Source organism: Ovis aries, chromosome 5 (genome assembly GCF_016772045.2).
Source record: "Ovis aries strain OAR_USU_Benz2616 breed Rambouillet chromosome 5, ARS-UI_Ramb_v3.0, whole genome shotgun sequence".
Lineage (NCBI taxonomy): Eukaryota > Metazoa > Chordata > Mammalia > Artiodactyla > Bovidae > Ovis > Ovis aries.
Window position 1 is genome coordinate 29,094,081 of NC_056058.1, and position 27,492 is coordinate 29,121,572.

Consider the following 27,492-nt stretch of genomic DNA (forward strand, 5'->3'; position numbering starts at 1 on the left):
TCTCCAAACAGCACTCACCGCCTTATTTTTTCCTTTGTTAGCAGAGCTCCCGGTGTTTCCCTTACCGTCTGTCACCTTCCTCCCAAGGGAGGTTAAGGGGAGGGTGGAGGTCTTCAGCTGGTTGGATGTCTGATAGTTATTATTATTGTTCTGGTTGCCACTGAGTGTCTCCATAATGGATCGGAAGGTTCCAAAGGGCCTTTTGAGCTGATCCCCTGATTCGCTACCAGCAGACGTCCGCTGGAGGGTCCTGCCCTTCTCTCGCTCCTTTTCTCCGTTTAGTTCAAGGCTAGTTTGCTCCATCTGCACCACCGGCTCCTCAAAGGTCACTCTGAGTTTTGAGTTCTGAGATGTCCGGCGCTTGGACGACGGGGACTTGAGGGCACTCTTGGGACTCGTGGCCACTTTCTGGGCGGCTGCACTGTCAGGGCTGGGCTGAGGGGCTTCTCCAGAGGGTTGGCTTGAGGGGGTGTTTCCTGAGCCCGGACACTGGGATTCCAAGTCCGGCTCGCTGCTCTCTGAGGTGGGGGATGGGCTGTGGCCTTCCAGGGATTTGGAGGCCTTGATACTGAAAGGAAACCTGCGTCCTGATGCCAAGGTATGTTTCTTGATCATCAAGTGGAGGCTCTCTGCACTGTCCACGCCCTCCACACTCTCCACGATGGGCTGCGGTCTGGGCCTGTCAACCTTCCTCACAGGGGTGCCCTTGGGGTCCTCAGAGTTGTTGGAGTCCGTGTCAGCCTCGCTCAGTGGCCGCTGCATCAGCTGCTTCAGCCGCGCCAACTTCAGTTCCCTCTTCTCCAGGGGGATCTTTTTGGAATGTCTCGAGGAACTCTGAGCATCCTGGAATTCCAACGACAGCTTTTCCTGGGTGCAGACATTCTCTGAAATATCTTTTCCTAATAACTGACGTAGGATTTTATCAGAATCTTCATCTTTCACTTTGGCCCTAGCCCGGCTGGATGCTGACAGGCTTCCAAGAACCTGAATCCCCTCCTGGACTCCTGGTTTGCTTTTGGCTACAGACTCATCCTCTGCATCTGGGGACTTCCACTGGGACTTTCTGCAAGCTGGGGAGGATGGTGAACTGAAAGAGGATGGAGGATATATGAGATGATCTCCTATTGGGTTAAAATAACTCAGCCATGAACCACGGCGTGGCTTTACTGCTGCGAATAACTTCCACATCACTAAGACTGAAATAAGAATAATGTCTGCTTCAATCAAACTACAAACATTCCATGGTGGCAACCATAACCAGAATGGGATGCCTCATACCTTATGCTGTGACTGCCAAATGTGTCTACTATTTTGTTTTTTCACACATCAATTTTGCACAAATTTTCCCAATCCCATCGTCAACAACCTTATGAGCCTACATATCCTTATTCCCATTTCATAGTTGAAGGAAAAATGACTCTAAAAGAGTAAGTGACTTGTTTACAGTCGTGGAAAGAAGAAATGGCAGAGCCAGAGATAAACTCATGTCTTCTGACCCTAGATCCAGTGCCTTCTTCCCTATGATAGCTCATTTTTATTCCTCTTTATAAAAATAAAATGTCTTCTGTTGCTATCTTCTAAAAAGATAATAAAGGAAAGTCCAAGAAAACGGCTCAGAGATGAAAGATACTTAACAATCCTAACCACCACCACTTCTGGTATTACCTGGGTGAAGAAAGAAGTGACTTGCCCTCTGATTTCTGGGCTTCAAGAAGTTGTTGGAGCTGGTTCTGTAGTGTGACACGTTGCATTGTCTGTCTGGGAAAAACAAATCCAAACAAATAAGTTCTCTGACACATGGCTACTACCATAAATTAACAGATATATATTTTCTCATGATAATTTGCAATAAGTTGCAATAAATCTAAAAGCCTGGCAAATGTGCATAATCTTCACCCTTATAATTCAGAAATTTTCCTAAGGATACAATCAAAAGTACTCAACAAGATATTTATTATTTACATGGCAGGCAGCTTCTTTACCACTAGCGCCACCTGGGAAGCCCATTAGTAAGAAAACTATAACATAAATGCTCATCACTAAGACTGAGTAAATCAATTTATAATTATTTCTAGGAAGGCAGCTATTAAGAATGACAATATATCTGAATATTTGCGACATAGAGAAAGCTTCCCTAATATATGTGTGTGTGTGTATATATAAACTATATAGTATGAAGTGTATTTATATAAACAGACACAGACACACACACACAGAGTGTAATTTACTTTCCTTAAGTTAAAAAAAAAGTTACAAAATGCTGTGTGTAATATAATCTCATTATCTCATTTTTAAGAAGTCTCTCTCTTTCTCCTCAACCCCCAGCCACACCCCAAGCTAGAAGGATATACTCCAAAACGTTACTCACTCTCCCTAAATTGTCTGAATTTATAAAGTAATTGAGTTAATTTAGCCATCAGAAAAAAGCTAAATAAAACAAAGCAAGCAAACTGCTTCCACGTTGGGTATGCTGTGCTATGCTTAGTCACTCAGTTGTGTCCAACTCTTTGCAACCCCATGGACTGTAGTCCTCCAGTTTCCTCTGTCCAGGGGGATTCTCCAGGTAAAAATACTTCTCCAGGTAAAAATGCCATGCCGTCCTCCAGGGGATCGTCCCAACCAGGAATTGAACTCAGGTCACCCGAACTGCAGGCGAATTCTTTACCGTCTAAGCCACCAGGGAAGCCCCAGAATATTGGAATGCTTAGCCTTTCCCTTCTCCAGGGGAACTTCCTGACGCAGGAATTGAACCAAGGTTTCCTACATTGCAGGCAGATTCTTTACCAGCTGAGCTGCTGCTGTTGCTAAGTTGCTTCAGTTGTGTCTGACTCTGTGCGACCCCATAGACAGCAGCCCACCAGGCTCCCCCATTCCTGGGATCCTCCAGGCAAGAACACTGGAGTGGGTTGCCATTTCCTTCTCCAATGCATGAAAGTGGAAAGTCAAAGTGAAGTTGCTCAGTCGTGTCCGACTCTTAGCGACCCCGTGGACTGCAGCCCACCAGGCCCTCCATCCATGGGATTTTCCAGGCAAGAATACTGGAGTGGGTTGTCATTGCCTTTTTCAACCAGCTGATCTACCAGGTAAATAACTTGGTATTTTTTTGTATAAAGAGAAACCTGTGTATGGCAACAGCTGATTTACTCTAGACATAGAAGCATATGCTTCAGAATGTGCTTTATTTAAACTTAAGAAAATGGGTTAAAAGCCACAGGTTAAAGAAGGCAAAATCTGTTTAGAAAACACATATTATTATAGAATTTGAAAAAGTAAATTAAACTGATTCTGATTTTAAAGAAGTAAGCAGTATTTACTGATCTCTGTAGTATTCCTGCTGTGCTCCCCATTGCCCTCCAAAGATGTCTATCACATCCTAATCCCTGGAAGATGTGATTATGTTACCTTATGTGATAAAAAAGGGAATTAAGGTTGGACTGTGGGTGGGTCCAATCTCACCACATAAGTAACAGTGAAGAGAAGGCAGAAAAGGAGATCAGAGGGACTTAAAGTGTGGTAAGGACTCTACTTGCGGCTGGGGACTTTGACGATGAAGGAAGCAGCTGTGAGCCAAGCAATGCAGTAACCTCGAGGAGCTGGCAATGACTCTCAGCTGACAGCAAGAAAACAAGAGACTTCAGCAAGAAACTGATTTTGCTACATGACCTGAATGAGCAGGAAACAGACTTTCATCTGACAGTCTCCAGAAAGGAAAGCAGACTGTGAAAGCCCTGATTTTAATCTAGAGAAATTCATTCTGGTATCCTGACCTACAGAACTGTAAGATAAATGTCCATTGTTTTAAACCACTGAGTATGTGGTAATTTGATACAGGAGTAGAAAACTAAGCATCAAAACTGGTAGCAGCTCCCATGAGTCAGAATGAAGAACTAAACCCATCCATGAGTTATGTGTCCTTAAAAGAGCTGCTGAATCTTCGATGCTGGCTTGAGGAAGTTCAATCTTCTTGCCAAATGTCACTGCACATCCTCAACAGCTGTCGGCTACCTAAATGTAATTCTGAGAGATCGGATTTGCATAATACTCTTCCACCAGCCCCAGATAGTCTCCTTTTCTCAGAAGTGGTCAGTCTTAGTACTAACATTCCATCCCTAAGACTTAAGAAGTCTGTGATCTTATTTTATCTCGCTCAGTCTGTGACTCACACACTGAAATAAAGTAGAAGCCAGCTAACTTTCCCCTAAAGGGTCAAATATTAAATATTTTAGGCTTGCACACCACAAATTCTGTGTCATAATTACTCAACTCAGCTTATGTAGTTGTGAAATCAACACTCAGTAATATGTAAGAGAATGTGTATGGCTCTGTTTCAATAAAACTTTACAAAAACAGGTGGTGGGAAAAAAAAAAAAGCAACAGGTGGTAGGGTGAATTGGGCCTCAGTGTATATATAGTCTATAGTTTGCTGACCCTAATCTAAAGAATAAACAAAGAATAAAAAATACACAAGAGCTTTCTACTTTTCCTACTTTGAAATTTGGCACTGCCTGTCAAGTATTTTAGAAAAACATTAGGTGAGGGATTAAAATAGATGAAGTAAGATTACAGTCTCCTTTTAAAGGGTTTTTAGGTGTCAATGTGAATTATGACACAGTCAAGAAAACAATTTGGAAGCAATTAGGTTGACTGATGACAGGAATCCCAGGTATGGATGGAGAAAAAAAGGACTCTATTATCTAGATTCTAAAAAAGCCCTCAGAAAGGACTAATCAACTTTAATTATAATATATGAGCATGTGAAATATGAATATGTGAAAATATGTGAGCATTTGTCCAGTATGTCTGCTAGGCTGCTCTAACAAAGCACCACAAGTTGCCTTCCTTAAACAACAGAAGTTTATTTTCTCGTAGTTCTGGAGGCTAGCAGAGTGTAACCGAGGTGTTGACAAGGTTGGTTCCTTGGAGGGCTGTGAGGGAGAATTGGCCCCCTGCCTCTCTCCTAGTGTTTGGTGGTTCACTAGCAATCTTTGGCATTCTCCGACTTCCGAATGAATCACCCTGATCTTTGCCTTCCTGAGCACATTATCTTCTCCCTGTGTGTGTCTGTCTCTTTGTCCAGACTTTCCCCTTTTGCAAGGACACCAATCATCTTGGATTGGGCCCAATCCTATGACTTAATTTTCATTTGATTACTTTTGTAAAGACCCATCTTCAAATAAGCTCACATTCCAAAGTCCTAGGGGTTAGGACTCCAACACATCATTTTATGAGGCCACAATTCAACCCATTGACACCTACACTTATAGATTAGGATGTCTAAGAGAGCTGAAGAGTACTATTTCTAAATAACAGCTATGTTGATGAAGGACTGGTAAAAATATCCTACGAGGAAAAGGCGCTCAAGACTGTCTCCCACTCACAATTTTGGACTGAAAAACTAGTGTTTTCCATCCTTCCTCATGCACCCTTTGACGTTATTGGTGCCCTAGAGTCTGAAGGGTACAGTGGACTAAATAGAGTAAGTGAATTTCTGTTCTAATTTCGCCAGTCTCACTGAGACACACAGTAAGTACAAAACTAGTGTCTCCAGCATAACCTCTCTTATTTCATATTCTCATTGGCTTGACTACAACTGTCTACAACCTTCAGTTTGGAGACAGTGGAATAACTGCTGTCTATTAGCATACATGTGTGATTTATCCCAGGATCATCAGCAGAGAGAGCAGCCAAGACTCTGACCTTGAAGAGTTCTACCAATAAAGCAAGTACTTAAAGCGCAGGAAAGGCTCTCCAACTCTGCGCTGAGAGATTGAGGGAAAGGTTTTTCAGTCTTTTCTCTGAGTACAAACCGTTAGAAAAAAACATTCCACTGGACTATTTTAAAGTTCCTCTCGATGGATATGTCTATACACTACTGGGGGGAGTATCCACTGGTACACCATTTCTGGAAGGATATTAGGCAGCATCTATCTACAAGTATCATGACAGCAAGGAGATCAAACCAGTCAATCCTAATGGAAATCAACCCTGAATACTCATTGGAAGGCCTGATGCTGAAGCTGAAGCTCCAGTATTTTGGCCACCTGATATGAAGAGCTGACTCACTGGAAAAGACCCTGGTGCTGGGAAAGACTGAAGGCAAAGAAGAAGAGGGTGGCAGAGGATAAGATGGTTGGAGAGCATCACCAATTCTACGCACATGAACTCGGGCAAACTCTGGGAGACAGGGAGGGGACAGGGATGCTTGGTGTGCTGCAGTCCATGGGGTCACAGAGTCAGACGTGACTTAGTGGCTGAACAACAAAAATCCACATGTATGTACCTTTGTTCTGATAATTCCTTTTCTAGGAACTTCTTTTCAGAAATACCTACACATGTACATAAAGACACGTGTACAAGTATGTTTGCCTTGACAAGATAACTTCCTGAGGGAATTAGGAATTTGTGTGCATTTCCCCTTTAGTTACATCCAGACCTTCAAAGCTTGCTTAGCTCACCTGCCCCAGGGGAGTCTTGTGTACCTGGGCAGAGGACTGTCGGAGAGAAAGGAACCCCTCTAATTTTTAAGTTTAAATTTTTTTCTAGTGAAAGCCTAAACTCATTACAGACAGTATTCTAGGTACTGACAGGGGAAGGGTGGAGGAGTGCAGAAACTCTTAACCTCTAAGGTATGAGAGCAGAAGCAGAGAGAGAAATGTTTCCCAAGTTTAGCGAGGAGCCAGAGGATCTAAGGACTTGTCACTGTTGCATGAATTAACTTCTAACCAGTTAAGGCCTCCCACCAACTACAGATCTTTTTTCACAAGGAAAGAAGAAAAAAATACTTTTTATGATTTTAAAGTAAAACTTCACTTTTATCCCCTAAAACTTAATTTTTAAGGTCTATCCTCCTAATCTGTTACCATTACTTTGAGTGCTATTCTTGATTTTCGATGATTCCCTTACCAGTATGGCAACGATCATTTGGCCAATGTATTCTCCAAGGGCTGACCTCTGTCCCCTTAGAGGGGCCTCAGCTCTTAGTCCTTCAACCTGCTTAACAGCCCCCCAGATGGCCTCGCCTTGGGCCCTCCTTTCTTCAAGCACACCATGGCAACTTCCCAGCCATGCTTCCCTGACATCTGGTTATGTAATGTGTACCCGCTTCATTATTTCATTAAAAAAAGAGCTGGGCTTAACTAGACAAAGAGTGTTTCAAGTAACGTCATGCCGAGTTCACATCTTGAGAATTTTTCATTCTGAGGATTTGGGAATTGTCTGCTTAATTTTTATAATAAATTTGTGGCAATGGTTACCAGGGTACTTGTACTTTCCCAAATATACATTTTTCTTTTTTGAGAAAACTGAGAAACTGGCTCATCTTGAAACTTTCTCTCTCATGCTCTTTATAATTTGCTGAACTATTAAGGACTGAAGTTTGGAATGATGCCCACATGTGCTTTCTGCGCCCGCTACATCATCTGGGGCCCTGAGATGTGAAGACAGAGAGAGACTCTCTCCCCTAGTTCACTGTGGCTTAAGTTTCCTGCTGAGGAAGCTTGCTCTGCATTCTTTTTTTGCTTAAATATCATTTTGCCTCCATAGAGATGGCATCTTTAGCATGAATACCAGCTGTGAGGACTTGGAACGAGGGAAGGAAAGAAGATGAGGGGGACACTTGGCATTCCCGGTACCACCCGCATGATGGAGCCTTCTGAGGACCGGGCTGACACCTAAGCACGACCGGCCAGACCGGGTTCTCATGGAACAAGCAGGCCACTCACTCCTTCAGCTGCTTGGTGAGCTTCACCACCTGGGAGGCTAGCGACATGCAGGTCTCCACCACCACCAGGTACCGGGAGCACAGGCTGTGTCCGTGGCGCTCTGCGCTCTGGGAGGGCTTCTCCCCTGCGTGGTTCTGCATAGTGACATTTGCTCCGTACTCAACCAGGGTCTGTTAGAGAAGGCAGAGACACGTGATCTGTCAGGACTTCCCTCTAAACATCATTTTTAAAAAGATTTTTGAAGTATAGTTGATTTACAATTTTGTTAGTTTCAGGCGTGCAGCAAAGTGATTCAGTTATATATATATATATATATATATATATATATATATATATATCTTTTTTCCAGGTTGCTTTCCATTATGGGTTGTTACAAGATATTGAATATAGAATATAGTTCCCCATGCTACACAGTGAACTCTTGTTGCTTATCTATTTTATGTACAGTAGTTAGCATTTATTACTTTCATACTCCCAAATGTATCCCTCCCCCACCTCCTTCTTCCCTTTGGTAACCATAAATTTGTTTCCTATGTTTGTGAGTCTGTTTCTGTTCTGTATACAGAATAATCTGTATTATTTTTTAGATTCCACATATAACTGATACATTATAATTGCTTTTCTCTGACTTATATAGTACGATATTCCTTAGGTGTGTCCATAAACATTACTTTTTAATGACTGTAACAGAAGATTGAATGGAACTTCTCCTGTTGTTCCAAAACCAGTCACCAGAGTCCACAGCAGGACAGGGTTGGGGCAAGGAGCCTCACATAAAAAGAGGACTTCTAGTGAGATTTTAGCAGTCAGTATCAGAAGCCTCCCTTCAGAACCTACAACAACACAACTGACCAACCTTCTTACTATCAACCCCACCCAGCCTCAGAAGGACACTGGGAAGGAGAGGAGGATGTGTTGTCCTTCGGGGTCCTTTCCTTCATGAGATGAGCAGGGCAGTGTCTGCAGTGAGAGGCTCTGTCCCTTTCAATGGGTGGGCTTATGAATTTAGGGATGCCCATAAGAAAAAGAAGGAACTTTTTTTACCTGTTCTGTTTTGGGCAGCACATTTGATCTGGTACGGAACCTACCCAATCAGAGATAAAAAGAACAGGGGAGAATTGTCATGGCAGGGGCCCGTATTCTCACCACGTGCCCTGCCGAGGATGTGTCCCCATAGATTGAGCAGGTGTTGTAGAAGGGAGCATGCTGTGAGCTTATTATCACCTGATGAAAATGGAGAAGGTTCTTTAGCAGGAGGAGGCAGTGGGAAGCAACACCGTGGAGAGGCTTGTATGGGGAGGAGGGCGCAAGGTTGGGGCCGCATCTCCCTGTCAGGTAGCTGTGGGGAGGCTCTAAAGGACCCTCCAAAGACCCCACCCACCACATCCACAGCCCCTGAAGGCTGCTCCCGAGGACATCAGTGGCAAACCTTAGTGAGCTAAAGAAGCAAGACAACTTTCAGGGAGATGCCATGACCCCTGCCAGTTAAGCAAAGAGACAGCTGACTTCCTGTCTCCATACTCCCTATTTGTCCTCAACAGTGGAGCCCAGGAGAGAGCAGTGAATAGGAGCTAAGGCGGTGTGAAACAAGCCAGTCAAGCTTCTATCCCAAACTCATTCCTTCTACCCTAAGCTGATCTGGGCTGGGGAGGAGAATACTTTGAATTAGAATTAAGACTGAGATTTTTTCAATTGGTTTGAAGTGTATGTTAACAGTCAAACAAAGGCAAAAAGTTAAGGAATCTTGTCAAGGTATCATTACTATAGGGGAGAAAGATTTGAAGAGGCATGGTTGAGATTGTTAATTTATTTCCTTTTTACTGTACTTTGGCTTGTGTGATCTTAGATCCCTGATCAGGGATTGAACCTGTGCCCTCAGCAATGAAAGCACAGAGTTCTAACCACCGTTATACCAGAGAATTCCCTGCCATCGTTAATTTTTAAAAATCAAAACTTTAGTTTTTATGCTGTGGTAACAACAGACTCCACAAAAAGCTGTCACATCAATATTAATCAACTGTTATAGTCTGATATATTTTTTTGACACTATCAAGATGAGTTTGTAGACCTCCGGATTTATTTTAGTAATAGATAATGTTTTCTCTACAAGAAATAATTGTTATTTTAAAATTCCTAGACTACTCAGACTCAGAGGTCACTAAGGAGCTTCATTTTCCACTCAGTTTAGGATTACTCGCCATGAAAAGTCACTGTGCCCTACAGTCACTTCCACTCAGCTCACAGAGTATCCCCACCTCACACTGGGCTCCCAGAGACCCAGCGTAAACACACACTGTTAACGTTCTCCTTGGCTCCGGCCTCTGCAGTTTTCTCTCCAGTGTTTCTCTCCATCATAGCAACACTTGCTCACTCCCTTTTCCACTTCCAATCTCTTTGAACCTACTTTTTCTCACACCCAGTGGAGAGACTTACTTCCAAGAGTATCCAAGTTTCCACATCCATGGTGCCTAGTGCCAAAAATATCATTTGTGTTAAGTGGAGATGAACACGCTGAAAGGACAGACTGCTTCTCCTCACATATTAAAAAAAAATTGAAGTCTCAAACAGAATTAGTGATATCAGCCGGTTTTCTTTGGCTTGCAGTCATTTATTAGCTGATAAAAGTTTACTCTTTTTTACTTTGAGACTATTAAATATGACGGTGTTTTGTTAAATGGAAAAATGAAGTTTTCAGTCTTCATTCAATTATTTTTCCTCCACAAAAAGCAATGCTATTCCTTTCATCTTTCTGCAGACCCTGGTAGTAATTTAAATTTCTCTCTTTTCTACACACTTTGATTTCTCATCACTCCTTTCACAACTGGGTGTCTCAAATTAGAAGATGCATGCTTTGCCAGCAATAGTGGGGAAACTTCTCAGACACTTGGAATATTTGCTGTTAATGTGGCTTTCCACAGAGCAGTTGCATGTGAGGAGACCCTGTAGGGATCTTTTTGCTATTGCCTCTGCATTCTGGTTTTATTAGCTCTTGTCTCATATTTACAGCTTTTGCATATCTTCTCCTGTCATTTCCTAATCCTCTCTGCTTTTCTGAGCAACTGGTTCTCACTGCCCAGTTTTCTCTTTCAGATAGTCTACCAGCACACGGGAAAACCTTGGTAAGTGCCTGTTAAGTTTGGAATAAAAGAAATATTACCAAATATGGTGAAAAAGAGCACCGTTTTCCTAGAGTTCTCGAGTACACATAAGATATTTTGAACTATATGAAACTGGTGAGGTGAAAGTATTTTCTTTAATCATGGCCTTCACCCATACATTGTCAGTTGCTCTTTTCCTACATTTCAGGCAGATGTGGGGACAAATCCATGGATATTGGGTCATTTTCGATGATAAGAATGGTGTGATTGGTCAGACTCTGGTAATGATGATTTATGTTCCTAAAGTAAATTCCAGGCCAGTTCTAAACTTTGTTTCAATTCAAAGCTTTCCCTCTCCTTACACCATCACTGTCCCTCCTCCCCTTCAGCCCTCCTCCCTCATTGTTTTGTCAGTCAGAGCCTTATACCTTCTAGCTGAAAAGGCCTATCCAGTTATTTAAAAAAAATTTTTAAGTTGAAGTACAGTTGATTTACAATGTTGTGTCGGTTTTTGCTATATAGCAAAGTGACTCAGTTATACACATGCAGGCATTCTTTTTTATATATTCTTTTCCATTATGGTTTAATCACAAGATCCTAAAAATAGTTCCCCATGCTGTACAGGCAGGTGGGAGAGGGCAGGCCTGGGAGTTTGGGATTAGCAGATGTTAAACCATTACCTATAGGAGGCCTGCCCAGTTTTCATATCCATGTGCTCCTCTCAGGGCCCCCGTCACGCGCTGTGAGAGCGGCAGCCCTGGTGTGGCTCAGCTCCGGGCAGCTCTGCGTTCAGCTGCGGGACGAGACACCGACCCCGCTTCTCGTAGGAAGCCTGTACTCTCTAAGCAGCCCTCTTGGAGGTCCCCTCAGGTGGCTGGGGCAGGGGGATGCCACCTCCTGTGGCTCCACTCCCCAACCTCTTTCCATCACTACACACATAAGACACAGTAAAATTCTCCAGGTATGTTTGGCTAAAAGGGTGAGGCCACCTGAGGCTGTTGGGTGGACTGGCTAGCCAATCAGGGCCCTGCCGAGCCTGCCCACAGGCTGAGGGGGTCTATATCAAGGGCTTCCTAGAATCAGTTCTGGGCTTTTTGAACGTATTGAAGAAGCTCAGTCCTGCTACAAAGAAAGGGAGAAAACCACAGGACCGTCTCTCCCCAGCCTACTAGCTGCTGTGTGTGTGTTTAGTCGCTCAGTTGTGTCTGGCTCCTTGCAACCCCATGGACTATAGCCAGACTCTTTGTGATTCCCTTATCTATGGGGTTATCCCGGCAAGAACACTGGAGTGGGTTGTCATGCTCTCCTCCACGGGATCTTCCCCATTGAGGGACACAACTTGCATCTCTTGTGTCTCGACTGTGCCATACTACTTGACACTCTAAGGAATTTTTCTAATTGTTTCCTGAAAATTCAGTCCTGTTTTTCAGACACTTGGGAAGGTGACGTGTGCTAATAACAGCAGGAACGGCCCACCTGCCATGTGACAGTCTGGGCGATATCTGTCTGACAGGGGTTTTCTGCTATCTGGAGAACACAGGGTACTTATCATCTACTGTCCTCAGCACTGGGGTTATCAGGCAATGCTGAAAGGGCAAGAGACCCTGTCCACGTCCTGTGACACTCAAGGAGAGACCCAGACAGCTATTTATGCCAATGCTTGTGTTAGAACTAACACCCCCCAAAAGATGTCCTTTTCATTATAGGGGACTGGAATGCAAAAGTAGGAAGTCAACAAACACCTGGAGTATCAGGCAAATTTGGCCTTGGAATACGGAATGAAGCAGGGCAAAGACTAATAGAGTTTTGCCCAAATGCACTGGTCATAGCAAACACCCTCTTCCAACAACACAAGACAAGACTCTACACATGGACATCACCAGATGGTCAACACCGAAATCAGATTGATTATATTCTTTGCAGCCAAAGATGGAGAAGCTCTATACAGTCAGCAAAAACAAGATCAGGAGCTGACTGTCGCTCAGATCATGAACTCCTGATTGCCAAATTCAGACTCAAATGGAAGAAAGTAGGGAAAACCACCAGACCATTCAGGTATGACCTAAATAAAATCCCTTATGATTATAAGCAGAAGTGAGAAACAGATTTAAGGGCCTAGATCTGATAGATAGAGTGCCTGATGAACTATGGACTGAGGTTCGTGACACTGTTCAGGAGACAGGGATCAAGACGATCCCCATGGAAAAGAAATGCAAAAAAGCAAAATGGCTGTCTGGGGAGGCCTTACAAATAGCTGTGAAAAGAAGAGAAGCCAAAAGCAAAGGAGAAAAGGAAAGATATAAGCATCCAAATGCAGAGTCCCAAAGACTAGCAAGAAGAAATAAAAAAGCCTTCCTCAGCGATCAATGCAAAGAAATAGAGGAAAAGAACAGAATGGGAAAGACTAGAGAGCTCTTCAAGAAAATTAGAGATACCAAGGGAACATTTCATGCAAAGATGGGCTGAATAAAGGACAGAAACGGTATGGACCTAATAGAAGCAGAAGATATTAAGAAGAGGTGGCAAGAATACACAGAAAAACTGTACAAAAAATATCTTCATGACCCAGATAATCACGATGGTGTGATCACTCACCTAGAGCCAGACATCCTGGAATGTGAAGTCAAGTGGGCCTTAGAAAGCATCACTATGAACAAAGCAAGTGGAGGTGATGGAATTCCAGTTGAGCTATTTCAAATCCTGGAAGATGATGCTGTGAAAGTGCTGCACTCAATATGTCAGCAAATTTGGAAAACTCAGCAGTGGCCACAGGACTGGAAAAGGTCAGTTTTCATTCCAATCCCAAAGAAAGGCAATGCCAAAGAATGCCCAAACTACCACACAATTGCACTCATCTCACACGCTAGTAAAGTAACGCTCAAAATTCTCTAAGCCAGGCTTCAGCAATACGTGAACTGTGAACTCCCAGATGTTCAAGCTGGTTTTAGAAAAGGCAGAGGGACCAGAAATCAAATTGCCAACATCCACTGGATCATGGAAAAAGCAAGAGAGTTCCAGAAAAACATCTATTTCTGCTTTATTGACTATGCCAAAGCCTTTGACTGTGTGGATCACAATAAACTGTGGAAAATTCTGAAAGAGATGGGAATACCAGACCACCTGACCTGCCTCTTGAGAAACCTATATGCAGGTCAGGAAGCAACAGTTAGACCTGGACATGGAACAACAGACTGGTTCCAAATAGGAAAAGGAGTACGTCAAGGCTGTATATTGTCACCCTGCTTATTTGACTTATATGCAGACTACATCATGAGAAATGCTGGACTGGAAGAAACACAAGATGGAATCAAGACTGCCGGGAGAAATATCAATAACCTCAGATATGCAGAGGACACCAACTTTACGGCAGAAAGTGAAGAGGAACTAAAAAGCCTCTTGATGAAAGTGAAAGAGGAGAGAGAAAAAGTTGGCTTAAAGCTCAACATTCAGAAAACGAAGATCATGGCATCTGGTCCCATCACTTCATGGGAAATAGATGGGGAAACCATAGAAACAGTGTCAGACTTATACTTTTGGGCTCCAAAATCACTGCAGATGGTGACTGCAGCCATGAAATTAAAAGATGCTTACTCCTTGGAAGAAAAGTTATGACCAACCTAGATAGCATATTCAAAAGCAGAGACATTACTTTGCCAACAAAGGTCCGTCTAGTCAAGGCTATGGTTTTTCCTGTGGTCATGTATGGATGTGAGAGTTGGACTGTGAAGAAAGCTAAGCACCGAAGAATTGATGCTTTTGAACTGTGGTGTTGGAGAAGACTCTTGAGAGTCCCTTGGACTGCAAGGAGATCCAACCAGTCTATTCTGAAGGAGATCAGCCCTGGGATTTCTTTTGGAAGGAATGATGCTAAAGCTGAAACTCCAGTACTTTGGCCACCTCATGCAAAGAGTTGACTCATTGGAAAAGACTCTGATGCTGGGAGGGATTGGGGGCAGGAGGAGAAGGGGACGACAGAGGATGAGATGGCTGGATGGCATCACTGACTCGATGGACGTGAGTCTGAGTGAAGTCCGGGAGTTGATGATGGACAGGGAGGCCTGGTGTGCTGCGATTCATGGGGTCACAAAGAGTCGGACACGACTGAGCGACTGAACTGAACTGACTGAACTGTGTGCATTTCTGGAAATACAAATATATCAATTTGATTCTTTTATTATCCACTAAAGAGACAAAGTTGATTTATCTAGACATTTAAATTCCCTTTTTCTGTTTTGCTACTTGTTGCACTCATTTCTCCAGAGAAGCAGGGCCTGTGTACCTGTATGCACCCGAGGTAGCCGTGCTGGGAGGCCACATGAACAGCACTGTTGCCATCTTGGTCCACTTCATCCAGCGAGATGCCCTGCTCTTGCATGAACTGAAGAAGCCACAGCAGAATCTTCTCCTATAAACACAAGGACAAGTTGGAATTAATTAGGCTGCCATGTAGAGCCAAATGACTGGAAAAGACCCTGATGCTGGGAAAGACTGAAAGTAGGAGGAGAAGGGGGTGACAGAGGATGCAATGGTTGGATGGCATCACCAATTCAATGGACATGGTTTGAGGAAACTCCAGGAGATGGTGAAAGACAGGGAAGCCTGGTGTGCTGCAGTCCATGGGGTCGCAAAGAGTCAGACATGACTGAGCAGCTGAACATGTAGAGAAGCCTAATAAGAAGACAGGAAAATAAAACTCCAACATGTGAAGCTTAGTTATAGCCATGCTTACCCTATGAAGAGAACATTTCCATTCTGTATGAACTGAAAATTCATGAATCTCTGACTAAAGTCAATGAAAGAGAATTGTGCTGAGAATTCAAAGAGCAGAAAGTTATCTCAGAAATGCTCTTGTTTTGCTTCCATATTCTTCAGGTGGAAAAACTGATTCAGAGAAAGTTTGAGCATCTCCTCAAAGTTACACAGTGAGACAGAGTCAATGCTGGAACCAGAATCCAAGTCTTTTGATTTCAAGGCAATATTTTTGCTACTCTGTTAAATTATCTGGTAGCTTTAAGAATATTATAAAACCTTGAACTATTGAGATAACTAGTTTCTACTTTATCACACTTCAACTATGAATTCGTAATCTCACACCTTTCAATCAGCAGGCTTCCGAAAAGGGGAAACATATAAAGTTGTTAAGCATAAGATAACCACACTGAAATAAAACTGGGACCCTCTTGATTTTTCTGATCAATTGGTGGTGGCATTTGAAAGGTAAAGGTTTCTCTTCTATGTTAAAGAGCACCAAACCTCTGAACACAACCTTTCCAAAGCAAAGACAGAACAGTCAGTGCGTGTTGTCATAACCTGTTTGCATTTTACCCACTGAGTCTTTTTTGGTATTTTCATGTTATGCTTAGTCTCAGAAGAAAGCAGGGGGATGGGATTTCAGGGTTTTAAAATAGAAAAATTAAATATAATGCTAAAAAAATACAGGAGTGGTAAAAACAACAGCATGAAATTTAGTGGGTGGAATTTGACATTTAAAAAGATGATCATGCCTTTCAAAGAGGCTTGAACCTCTCCTTAGCCTTTTAAAGGATTTTTTCCCAGTTATTTGCTCGGACTGGTCATGAACTTTTATACTTTTCTGGATTAAATTTGCCTGCACCTTCTGAACATGCCAACTAATCTGCTAAAGGAATGTTGGATCAAAACAGCCAACTCCTTTCATGTTTCTCCCCTCATGTGGGGAACGGGGCACTGTTTACGAAAGCAACTGTGATAGCAGGGAGAGACCGAATATATGCACCACACTTTTTTTCACAGGAGCAAGCAGAAAATAAGTCCTCTAAAGAAAAAGAAGAGAATATGTAGTCAATACCCTGCAACCAACCAAGAATGTACCCTGGCAAAGCAGGGTGAGCTGCAAAAACACAGACCTTGTCGGAAGGGAAACCCTCCCTGTCCAGAGAGAATGAGGTGGGGCAGAGCCCCGAGGCCAGGGCTAGGTGGCTGGAGGTGGATAAAAAAGAGGCCTATGTGCTCTCTTCTTCAGAGGCAAAGAAAGAAAGGAAGTTGAAACTGATACCAGAGCAAGTGATGTTTCAAATGTATAAGGCAGAACAACTTCTGTTACTTTTCCTATTTTAAGGGAAAAAAAAAAAACCCCAAAACTGAATTACCTTAATTTGGAGACAGATGATTAATTCATTTTTATTGAAGTACAGTTGCTCTACAATGTTGTTAGTTTCTACTGTTCAGCAGAATGAATCGGTTATACATATATATATATATATATATATTCCCTTTCTAAGATTTCCTTCCTATTTAGGTCACCACAGCACCTTGAGTAGAGGTCCCGTGCTACACAATAGGTTCTCATTAGCTATTTTATACACCGTAGTGTATGTATATGTCAACCCCAAACCCCCAATTCATCCTCCCCCCTTCTTTTATCCAGAGGTTTGTTCTCTATATCTGTCTCTCCATTTCCGTTTTGCAAATAAGGTTATCTGTACCATTTTTCTAGATTCCACACATAAATGATATTCTATGATACTTGTTTTTCTCACTCTGACTTACTTCACTTTGTATGAATGTCTCTAGGTTTATCCATGTCCCTGCAAACGACACTGCTTCATTCCTTTTCGTGGCTCAGTCATGTTTCACTGTACACATGCATCACATCTTCTTTATCCATTCATCTGCTGATAGACATTAAGGTTGCTTCCATGTCCTAGCTGATGTAAATCGGTGCTGCTGTGAACACTGGGGTGCACGCATCTTTTTAAATTATGCTTTTATCTGAGTATATCCCAAGAGTGGGATTGCTGGATCATATGGTAGTTGTGTTTTGAGTTTTCTTCAGAATCTCAGTACTGTTCTCCACAGTGGCGGCATCAACTTATATTCCTACCAACAGTGTAGGAGGGTTCTCTCCTCCATATCCTTTCCAGCATCCGAATCATGTGACCTTAACTCCTAAAAAGATCTGGATGAGTGGGTATATCTCAAGATCAATGCCATGACCAACTGGTTAGAAGCCAATGTCTAAGAAATATCAAGAGGGCAAGCTGCTGTGCCTTTGCTGGTGAAAAGGACAGCCCTGCTATCTTCAATGGTCACTGGCAAGCTTGTGGTGACTTGGTTTGCTCCATGATATTAAACATTAAGATTGTAAAACGGGAGAGATTTTAGCGAATCATCCAATTCAACCACTCTTATTTTCAAATCGGACAACTGAAGAAAACAACTGGATATTCTCAGATATTCCAGCAGCTTCTTTAGCAAGTAAAGTTCAGAGGAGTTCAAGATAATCAGAAATATTTTATATGTACGTTCTTGTCAGGCATGCTTTCATGTTTTCCAGACTCAATTAAATATCATAATGGATATGTGTGTGCTCCACACTCACAGAAAATGCCCTTTGCTATAATTCACAGTGTTTTGGCTTTTGTTGTTGTTGCTCAGACACCAAGTCATCTCTGACTCCTTGTGATTCCTTGGATTGCGGCACACCAGGCTTCTTTGTCTTTCACTGTCTCCCGGAGTTTGCTCAAATTCATGTCCTTTGAGTCAGTGATGCCATCGAACCATCACATGCTCTCATCCTCTTCTCCTGCCTTCAATCTTTTCCAGCACCAGAGTCTTTTCGAGTGAGTTGGCTCTTCCCATCAGGTGGCCAAAGTATTGGATCTTCAGCATCAGTCCTTCCAATGAAAATTCAGGGCTGGTTTCCTTTAGGATTGACTGGGTTGATCTCCTTGCAGTCCAAGGGACTCTCAAGAGTCTTCTCCAGCACCACAACTGGAAAGCATCAATTCTTTGGCTCTCAGTCTTCTTTATGGTTCAACTCTCATGTTCAGATATAACTATTGGAAAAACCATAGCATTGACTATATGGACCTTTGCTGTCAAAGTGATGTCTCTGCTTTTCAATACGTTGTTTATGTCTGTATAGCTTTTCTTCCAAGGACTAAGTGTCTTTTAATTTAGTGGGTGCAGTCACTGTCTGTAGTGATTTTGCAGCCCAAGAAAATAAAATCTGTCACTGTTTCCACTTTTTCTCCATCTGTTTGCCATAAAGTGATGGGACCAGATGCCATGATCTTAGTTTTTTGAATTTGAGTTTTAGGTCAGCTTTTTCACTCTCTTCTTTCACCTCCATCAAGAAGCTCTTTAGTTCCTCTTTTCTTTCTGCCATTAGAGTGGTATCATCTGCATATCTGAGGTTGTTGATATTTTTAGTAATGGAGTTAGAGGAAATAGAATACTACATTCCATAAGAGCACGAATTTTCCCCTTATAGAAATCTGGGGAAAACCTATAGAGACCTGGACTTTACAGGGGCTTGAGGCCTGGGGAGAACAGGACAAGGTCTGTGTAAGGCAGGAGGCACCCTGGCTGCTGGGGCTCTCCCAGTCAGGTGTAGTCCATACTGTTATGATAACCTGCTGCTTTTCTTAGGACGGCCTGGATAATTCTTCCTTATAATTACTTTTACCAAATTCAATATGCAAGACTTTAATCAAGCAAGAACCATTATCTTAATTCAGGTTAGTTGCTCCGTGGTGTCTGGCTCTTTGTGACCCCATGGATTGTAGCCCACCAGGCTTCTCTGTTCAAGAAACTCAAACGCTGGGAGATAGTGAAGGACAGGGAAGCCTGGCATGCTGCAGGCCATGGGGTCAGAAAGAGTTGGACACATCTAAGCGACTGAACAACAGGAGCAACAACATTATCCTATTGTTTAAAACAATGTAGGTCTTTGCCCAGCAGGTCAAATTCAGTTTCCTATGCTGCAGTGGACACTTTAATAAGAAGCTATGCAACTGGCTGCACCTTCCCTAGTGGCTCAGATGGTAAAGAGTCTGCCTGAAGCGTGGGAGACCTGAGTTTGATCCCTGTGTCGGGAAGATCCCCTGGAGAAGGAAATGGCAACCCACTCCAGTATTCTTGTCTGGAAAATCCCATGGATGGAGGAGCCTGGTGAGCTACAATCCATGGGGTCACCAAGAGTCAGACATGACTGAGCTACTTCACTTTTACTTTATGCAACTGGCCTGTTTACTGAGAAGTAATATGGAAACGACCATCTCCCCTATGATACTGTGCAGAGAGGCACTGCTCAAAGGGATGGGCTGACTATCCACTTAGTTTAACAACCAAAGTTTAGGACTTCTGAGATGGCATGGAGATGGTTAGAATCCCTTGGTTTGGGTAAAAGCATCCTGGAGAAGACAACAGCAACCCACTCCAGTGTTCTTGCCTGGAGAATCCCATGGGCAGAGGAGCCTGGAGGGCTACCGCTCATGGGATCACAAAGAGTCGGACACAATGTTGGCCACAATGTTCTGAGTGACTAAGCATAATGTTTAGCATCCACTCTCCTAGAAATGCTTTCTGCTCTGATTCTGGAAAACATGCCTGCAGAGACCCACAGTCCTACGGTTTAAACAGTGACTTATTTGACAAATATCCAGTAAAGAGAACAGAACAGATACAGCTACTTTCTCCAACTAAGAAGGTCCTGTGAATGTACATCATATATAAATATATATCCATGATGCCTAGCTTTTCTTTTAGACCTTTAGTGTGTTCTCCCCACCTCCCCAGTGACCCCACCCCTGCCGTGTGTGTGTGTGTGTGTGTGTGTGTGTGTGAGAGAGAGAGAGAGAGAGAGAGAGAGAGAGAGAGAGAGAGAGAGCCGAGCAGGTGGGGGATATTAAAGAATGTAACTTCAGACCTTCATGTTCCCATAGGTATTGCTTTTAGGGAACATCCAATGTAACCACATGAATGAGGCAGTTCTTCTGTATTATTCGTTTTACAGAATGCCTCTCCAACTGACATGCCATCTAATCACCTATATCTATTAAAGCTACCCATTCAATGTTCATCTAATGAATGAAAACTTACTTTATGTACTAGTTTCCTCTTCTGGGGATTTTCTGCTCTTTTGATAACCTGTTTTAATGGGTTTTTTTGTGCATTCTTAAAGGCAATGGAATTTCTTTATACAGGCAATTAATACATGTAATTTATGAACTTTGCTGGACAGTCTAGTAAAAAATGTAATTGAAAAGTATGCCACAGGTGCATTGCTGCTATCAATAAAATCTCTATAGTTTTGTTACAACTGTAAGTTCTAAAGGAGGCAATTTTGTCTGTGATTATAAGTCATCAAATCTAATAAGCCATCAATTGTAAGATTCATTCCAGTTTTTGAGATGGTAAAATGTGAAAAAAAAAAGGCCAGCAATAGTTTCATATTGTCACTTATTGTAAAATAAATGTAGAATCTAGAGACAGTAGAATGTGAAAAAAATAATACATCCAAGAATTGACTGAACAGGTTTAGGACCTCCTTGGTGGCTCAGACGGTAAGAGTCTGCCTGCCAATGCAGGAGACCCAGGTTATATCCCTGGGTTGGGAAGACACCCTGGAGAAGGGAATGGCAACCCACTCCAGTATTCTTGCCTAAGAATTCCATGGACAGAGGAGCCTGGTGGGCTACAGTCCATGGGGTCACATAGAGTCAGACACGACTGAGTGATTAACACACACACAAAGAGGTTTAGGCTGAAATTTTTTTTTTTTTTTTTGCCAAATTTATCTTATACTTAACTTATAGGTAAATAAATAATATTTGTAGCAATAAAGGTCATAAAATGGAAGGTATCCAATAATCATTATACTAACATTTACTTAGTGTCTGCTCCAGGCTTCCTGTGACTTTTCTCATTTGGATCTCAGAGCAACCCTGTTAAGAAAGTTTTATTATCTCCATTCTAAAGATGAGGAAACTGAGGTCCAGGGAGACATTTTCTTATCTTTTCTTTTAAAATAAAGAAATACAGACAAGGCTCCTGGGCTAGCAAGGGTAGGGCTAGGATAAACTCAGACTGAGGAGCTAACGTTCTGTGTCTTCTGTGTATGAATATCTACCATGGCTCATGACCCATGACCCTTGACTCCATAAAGGACATGCTCCTTTGGCACCCCTTGGGTCACAGAAATCACGTTAACTGCCTGTCAGTCTGTGGGTTGTGGAGCTCTGTGCTGGTTATGCTTTTTCAAAGATCCTTGGAGAGCAGATTCTTGCTTGTGCCAGTCAAAGATTTTTCTATGCACTTTCATCTGCAATCGCAGCACTTTCAGCGTTGTTTTCTTATTTCTGCCCCATGACAACAAAATAATAAAGTCAACAGAATATTTCTCCTTTTAAAAGTAAACTGTGGAAAAACTATGACACAGCCTGTGGAAGCAACCCCCTCACCAGCAGGCCCGTCACCATTCATGACCATTCGGAGGAATTCTGAGCCTCTTGTGAAAAAGTGACTTTTATTTTTTTTAATCTGATCAGGTCAAACATTTAAAATGGAGAATGAACATCACATGGGCAAGTGTGCTCTTTCTCAGTAAATGGTTAATGCTATGATGCCTGTTGTTTCCGTAGCAGAACTTCTTGACCAAACGGCACATTAAAGGTTTAGAAACAAAATGAGAGGTTTGATGTTGAAACAGTGACCAACACACCAGACAGGCCGGAGCCCCCAGGCATGTGAGGGCGAGAGCTTCGCTGGGACCCTGAAGGAGACCATCTGAGCTTTCATACTTGAATAAAACAGTCCAAGTTACACAGGTGGTAGCTTTGACTTGAGATCATTCTGTCTTGATTGTTTCACCAGCAGCATCTCTCCCACGGGATGGCAAAGCAGGCCCATCTGAACACGCGCTCCTCTCTTTCCCTGAGTGTCCCTCACGCGTTCACCTTCATGCTCCCCGTGGCCGGTTCTGCTAGGTACTATCAGACAATGAAGTAACTGCCCTCTCTGAGACTTTGTGTGTCAAGAGGAGGAAAATCAATTCCTGTTACCCAAAGATCTATCACTCCAGGAGACCACTAAAAACTGCTGGCTATCCCGCGGTTCTGGAGTCCTTACAGGTAATTTTTACCAGAAAAAGGATGCCAATTGTGAGTCAAATGGAACCCATTCTTTTAAGAATCTATAGTAGGGGCCAAGGGTAACTAAAATAAACCAGGAGAGAAATTTTCCTCTGTACTATCCTTTCCAAAAGGTATTTACTAAAGAAACAAAAGCATAACACACTCAAGTGCCTGCTCGATGAAAACCCTGCATGTGCTGAATCCATTAGAAAACCATTCAGTAACAATCTTCCTTGTGAAAATATTAGGCTTGCAGTGGTTCCAAGTTCAGCATCTCCACAGGTTATCTGTTACCTAAGTGGCTGCAGCGGATGTAGGATGGCTGGGCTGAGCTTGCAGTCCTAATGGGTGTCTACATTTTCCACTTGGGTAGGAATGCTCTCCTGAAGGCACTGCTGGGGTGCTCTGCTCAGAGCTGTACTTGAGGGCATTAAAAATGCTTATCAACTTGAAATAACAATCTGAAGACTGATACTAACATGAAGCAAATGTTTGACATGGCTCTTCACAAAGGTCACTGATTTCTGTATTTTCCTCTACTCCAGCCAAATAAACCACACTATCACCTGATCAAATCCCAGAAATGGCACTTTCTTTTGTTTTGTCCCAATGGCTTCAAAGTTATGAGATGCCTGCTGTGAGAGTTGAAGAGAGAAACTGGCACCTATAAGCAACATTTCCCGGGACAAAGAATACCAGATGCCCTATTATTGACTTAAAGTCTCAGAACAGCAATGCAATCCTTCCCTCCTTTTCTTTGGCAAGCTCTTCCAAAACTGCAGTCAGCTTTTCCACTGATATCTGAAACTCCTCTTTACATAAGCAAATGAAATCAGGGGTGTGAAACAATTATTCAGACAATTGGAGAATAAATAAAATTTCATCTTATACTGAGAATGATTTATGAGGACTATTTGTCTTCATAATTCTTGTGGTCATTTGAAAATACTATTCTCCCCTCTGCTGGCCTAAGCCAAAAAAGAGCATCTTTAGCAAATACTTATTAATTCTTATGGTAGTTCATAGAACACCATGGCTGGGGCTCATAAGCACAATACACAAAGAAAATGAAGCAATTACTTCAAAGACAATGGCTTTTACAAATTTTGAATGTTCTTGCTTCTTTCTTCATTCCATAAATTTAGTACCATGAGCTGTGTTTAAGATACTCCAAATATCACAACATATTGTTAGATAGAATTATTTTTTTAAAAAAGGCCTTCTGCAGCTATATCAGTTCCATTGCAAATAAGCTACACAAATTTACACGGATGGAGAAAAAAACAGGATCTGGCCTCAAAGTCAAAGGACCTGAGTTGAGATCCAGCCTTTGCTCTTACTGGCCACTAGACCATATGCCAGCCACTTAAACGACTTCCTGTCTTCAGTCTCCTTGTCTATAGACTAGGGATAAAAACAACAGAACCCAATAACGTTGTTTTAAAGACTAAGTCAGATAATGTACACAAAGTCCAATGGCATGGTGCTTGGTACGTATAGGAAACATTACATATATATATATATAAATAATTGAAGTTACCATATAAAGTATCACCTAACATGAACCCCACTGAAGAAAGGTTGTGGCAATATTCTGAGTCTATTTATAAATTTGAGACTGTCATGCTCGAAAAAGTATAATCTCTTGTTAACAACACCACAATTTACTGCCACTGGGAAAGTTTACGAAGCCAAAGGGATACAGTTATAAGAATGAGAAGCAATTTTCTTTGCCACAAACAAATGTGATTAAATCTATTTTAATGCACTGCTGACTTTATTTATATTTTCTTAAGGCTGAGATTGGCATTTTGTGGTTCCAGTTTTTTTAAAGATTATTTATACTCATCCTTCCCAAAGGGAGTTAGTGATGATTTTTTACTGCATACACTGGATTGTAACGTGTACATCAATTACTCACACTGGGATTTCCTAATGTAGGAACTGACTGTAACTGAGACTCACTTCGTTTGCATGATTGCTCATCTTTTTTTTTTTTTAAATTCTCTAATTCTTTGTTGAAGATGATAAAACAAGCTTTGAATACATAAACAAACATGAATAGAAAAACTCAATGTTGTAATTATTACCAAATTAATCTGAAAGTAAAATTTAGCAATGACAATTAAAATCCCAATAAAGATGGTTTAACCAAACGTAAATAGCCTATTTTGGAAAAGAAAACATATATGAATATTTAAGAAAATTTTAGGTAAGTGATTGTTTTGTTTATCTTTAATGGAGCAAGGAGAGCCAACCAATCCATTCTGAAGGAGATCAGCCCTGGGATTTCTTTGGAAGGAATGATGCTAAAGCTGAAACTCCAGTACTTTGGCCACCTCATGCGAAGAGTTGACTCATTGGAAAAGACTCTGATGCTGGGAGGGATTGGGGGCAGGAGGAGAAGGGGATGACAGAAGATGAGATGGCTGGATGGCATCACTGACTCGATGGACGTGGATCTGAGTGAACTTCGGGGGTTGGTGATGGACAGGGAGGCCTGGCGTGCTGCGATTCATGGGGTCGCAAAGAGTGGACACGACTGAGTGACTGAACTGAACTGAATGGAGCAAGACTTCCTCAATTAATGTCTTACTAAAGATTTGCTTTTTAATTTTGGATTCAAGAAAATATATCATTTTTCCTTTCCACAGAAGTTAAATTTGTTTACTGTAGGAAATTTGGAAAGAAGTGAAAAACATAAAAAAAGAAAACAAAAGCCACTTATAATTCTGAGTGATAATTACTATAAACATGTGGAGACATAAGTTTATTTTTCTAGTCTTATTATTCATTTCTCTTTCTCTCCAAAATTCAGAGTTGGTACCAAATTACAGGAACAGTTTTGTATCATATACTTTAACTCAATATTATATAATGAACATTTTTCTGAAAAATTCTGTCATATGAATGTCTCATTATGTATCCAATATTCTACCATGAAATATCTAGGTTTAACACATTTTTTTCCTATAAAAAATGCTACAATGAATATCATTGCCTATAAGTCTTTGAATACATCTTTGACGATTTTTTAGGTTTGGATTTTGACATTAAAAATTTAAAAAGCGGTAGATTATACAGTATGCAAAGAGAAAATAATTAAAAATTTCTTCATACCTGACCAAAACAACCTGCGTAATGAATAAGGCTTGGAAAATCCTTAGAACAACTCAATTCAGCAATGGCTTCTGTTTCACTCACCATCCAGCGTACACACTCCAACTGACCATTCTAGATTAAAAAGAAAAAAAAAAAAAGTTGAAGGTAATTCAAGTTTAAAAGTTACCTCACAGGTGGCATTTTTATCAAGAAAAAAAATCACATGAATTTTAGCTTTTATTTCTGGCTTAACTCATTTATAATAAATGTATACCATATCTGTGATCAGTAATTTTTACTCTAAATCAACTGCATAGTTTTTACTTAAATATGTTCTCATAGTTTCATCAGTTATTTTAAAATCAGTTTATTAAAGTATAATTTGCTAACTATAAAATGTACTCCTTTAAAAGCACAATTTGAATTTTTGGCAAGTATATTCTCTGGTAACTACAACTCCAATCAAGACATAGAACATCTCCACCCCTGCCCCCTCATTTCTAGTTCTCCTTTGTTCTCATACCGCTCACCTTTGCCCACATGACCACTCTGATTCCTATCACAGCAGAAGAGAATATGCACTCTTTAACATCTGGTTTCTTTCTACCTGGGCTTCCCTTGTAGCTCAGTCAGTAAAGAATCTGCCTGCAGTGCAGGAGACCCGGGTTCGATCCCTGGGTTGGGGAAGATTCCCCTGGCGAAGGAAACGGCAACCCACTCCAGTATCCTTGCCTGGAAAATCTCATGGACAGAGGAGCCTGGTGGGCTGCATAATGCTTCTACCTACATAAGCTACTGCTTGGAGATAGCTTTTTTCTTTTTATTGCTGAGAAGTATTCCACTGTATGAATATACTACAGTGTGTTTATCCATTAACTCTTAGAACTGGCTTTTTCTCTTGGTAAGTTAGAATGTGAGGAGTCCCAAATAAAGAAAAGGGAAATAATCCCAATGCTGCTTTCACTGAAGGAGTCTTCTCTTCCTTGATGTTCACAGTCCTTTTCTCCTGTGCTCAAACCCACACTGAGCAAACCAGGAAGACAGCTGTGACATACACAACCTAGTGATTAAGACCCAGACTTCGGACTGGATTTAAATCCTTAATCCACCACTTAGTTACAAGACCTTGAATAAGCTTCTTCATCTCTCTGATACTCAATTTTCTCATCTATGAAATAGCAGGGGTTAGTAGCCGCTACATTATGGAGTTACCATAAAGATTAAATGAGGCAAAGCATGTCAGCTTCCTAAGCACACAATACCTGTTATCTTATACTATATTAAAATGCTATCTTAGATCCTCATAATAACTCCGGAAGACAAATGAGACATTCAGCTGCTTTCCTGGTTTACACAGTGTGGGATCTTAGCCCAGGAGAAAAGAGCTACAGTGAGTGTGAAGTCAGGGAAGCCTATACTGAAAATAAGACAGGGGAAGTAATCTGCTCATTCTTCACTTACTCTGGAATTTCAAGTAGTCAACTTGCAGCTAATCTCATGTAGAACAGTCACCTAGCATGATTAGTACCTGCTGAATAGCCCCACTCAGCTCTATCTCCTCCCGTTTCTTCCCTCCTTGCTGCCAAGGGAGGCTGATCTCTATGGGTTGATTCCCTTGGCCCCTGGCTTTTGACTGGGTTTGGCTGATGGAAAGCAGTAGCAGGAAACCAGGAA

General features: G+C 41.8%; 1 protein-coding gene and 1 long non-coding RNA gene across 16 annotated transcripts in view; one reads left to right on the forward strand and one right to left on the reverse strand.

Moving 5' to 3' along the window:
• SNCAIP (synuclein alpha interacting protein) overlaps positions 1–27,492 on the reverse strand; it is a 165,361-nt gene that overhangs the window by 13,374 nt on the left and 124,495 nt on the right. For 12 of the 15 annotated variants that reach the window (XM_060415683.1, XM_042250308.2, XM_060415681.1 and 9 more), the window contains exons 6-10: positions 25,837–25,950; positions 15,099–15,224; positions 7,722–7,891; positions 1,666–1,758; positions 19–1,087 (exon numbers count right to left, since the gene is read on the reverse strand). In XM_060415683.1, coding sequence (XP_060271666.1) covers positions 19–1,087; positions 1,666–1,758; positions 7,722–7,891; positions 15,099–15,224; positions 25,837–25,950 — 1,572 coding nt within the window. The remainder of the gene's footprint in view (positions 1–18; positions 1,088–1,665; positions 1,759–7,721; positions 7,892–15,098; positions 15,225–25,836; positions 25,951–27,492) is intronic. The other 3 variants (XM_060415688.1, XM_060415687.1, XM_060415689.1) reach the window with 1 other exon arrangement.
• The window catches only part of LOC132659817 (uncharacterized), a 31,514-nt gene continuing 11,466 nt past the window's right edge, over positions 7,445–27,492 (forward strand). Inside the window, exon 1 of the long non-coding RNA XR_009600678.1 lies at positions 7,445–7,789. This is a non-coding gene — a long non-coding RNA (uncharacterized LOC132659817). The remainder of the gene's footprint in view (positions 7,790–27,492) is intronic.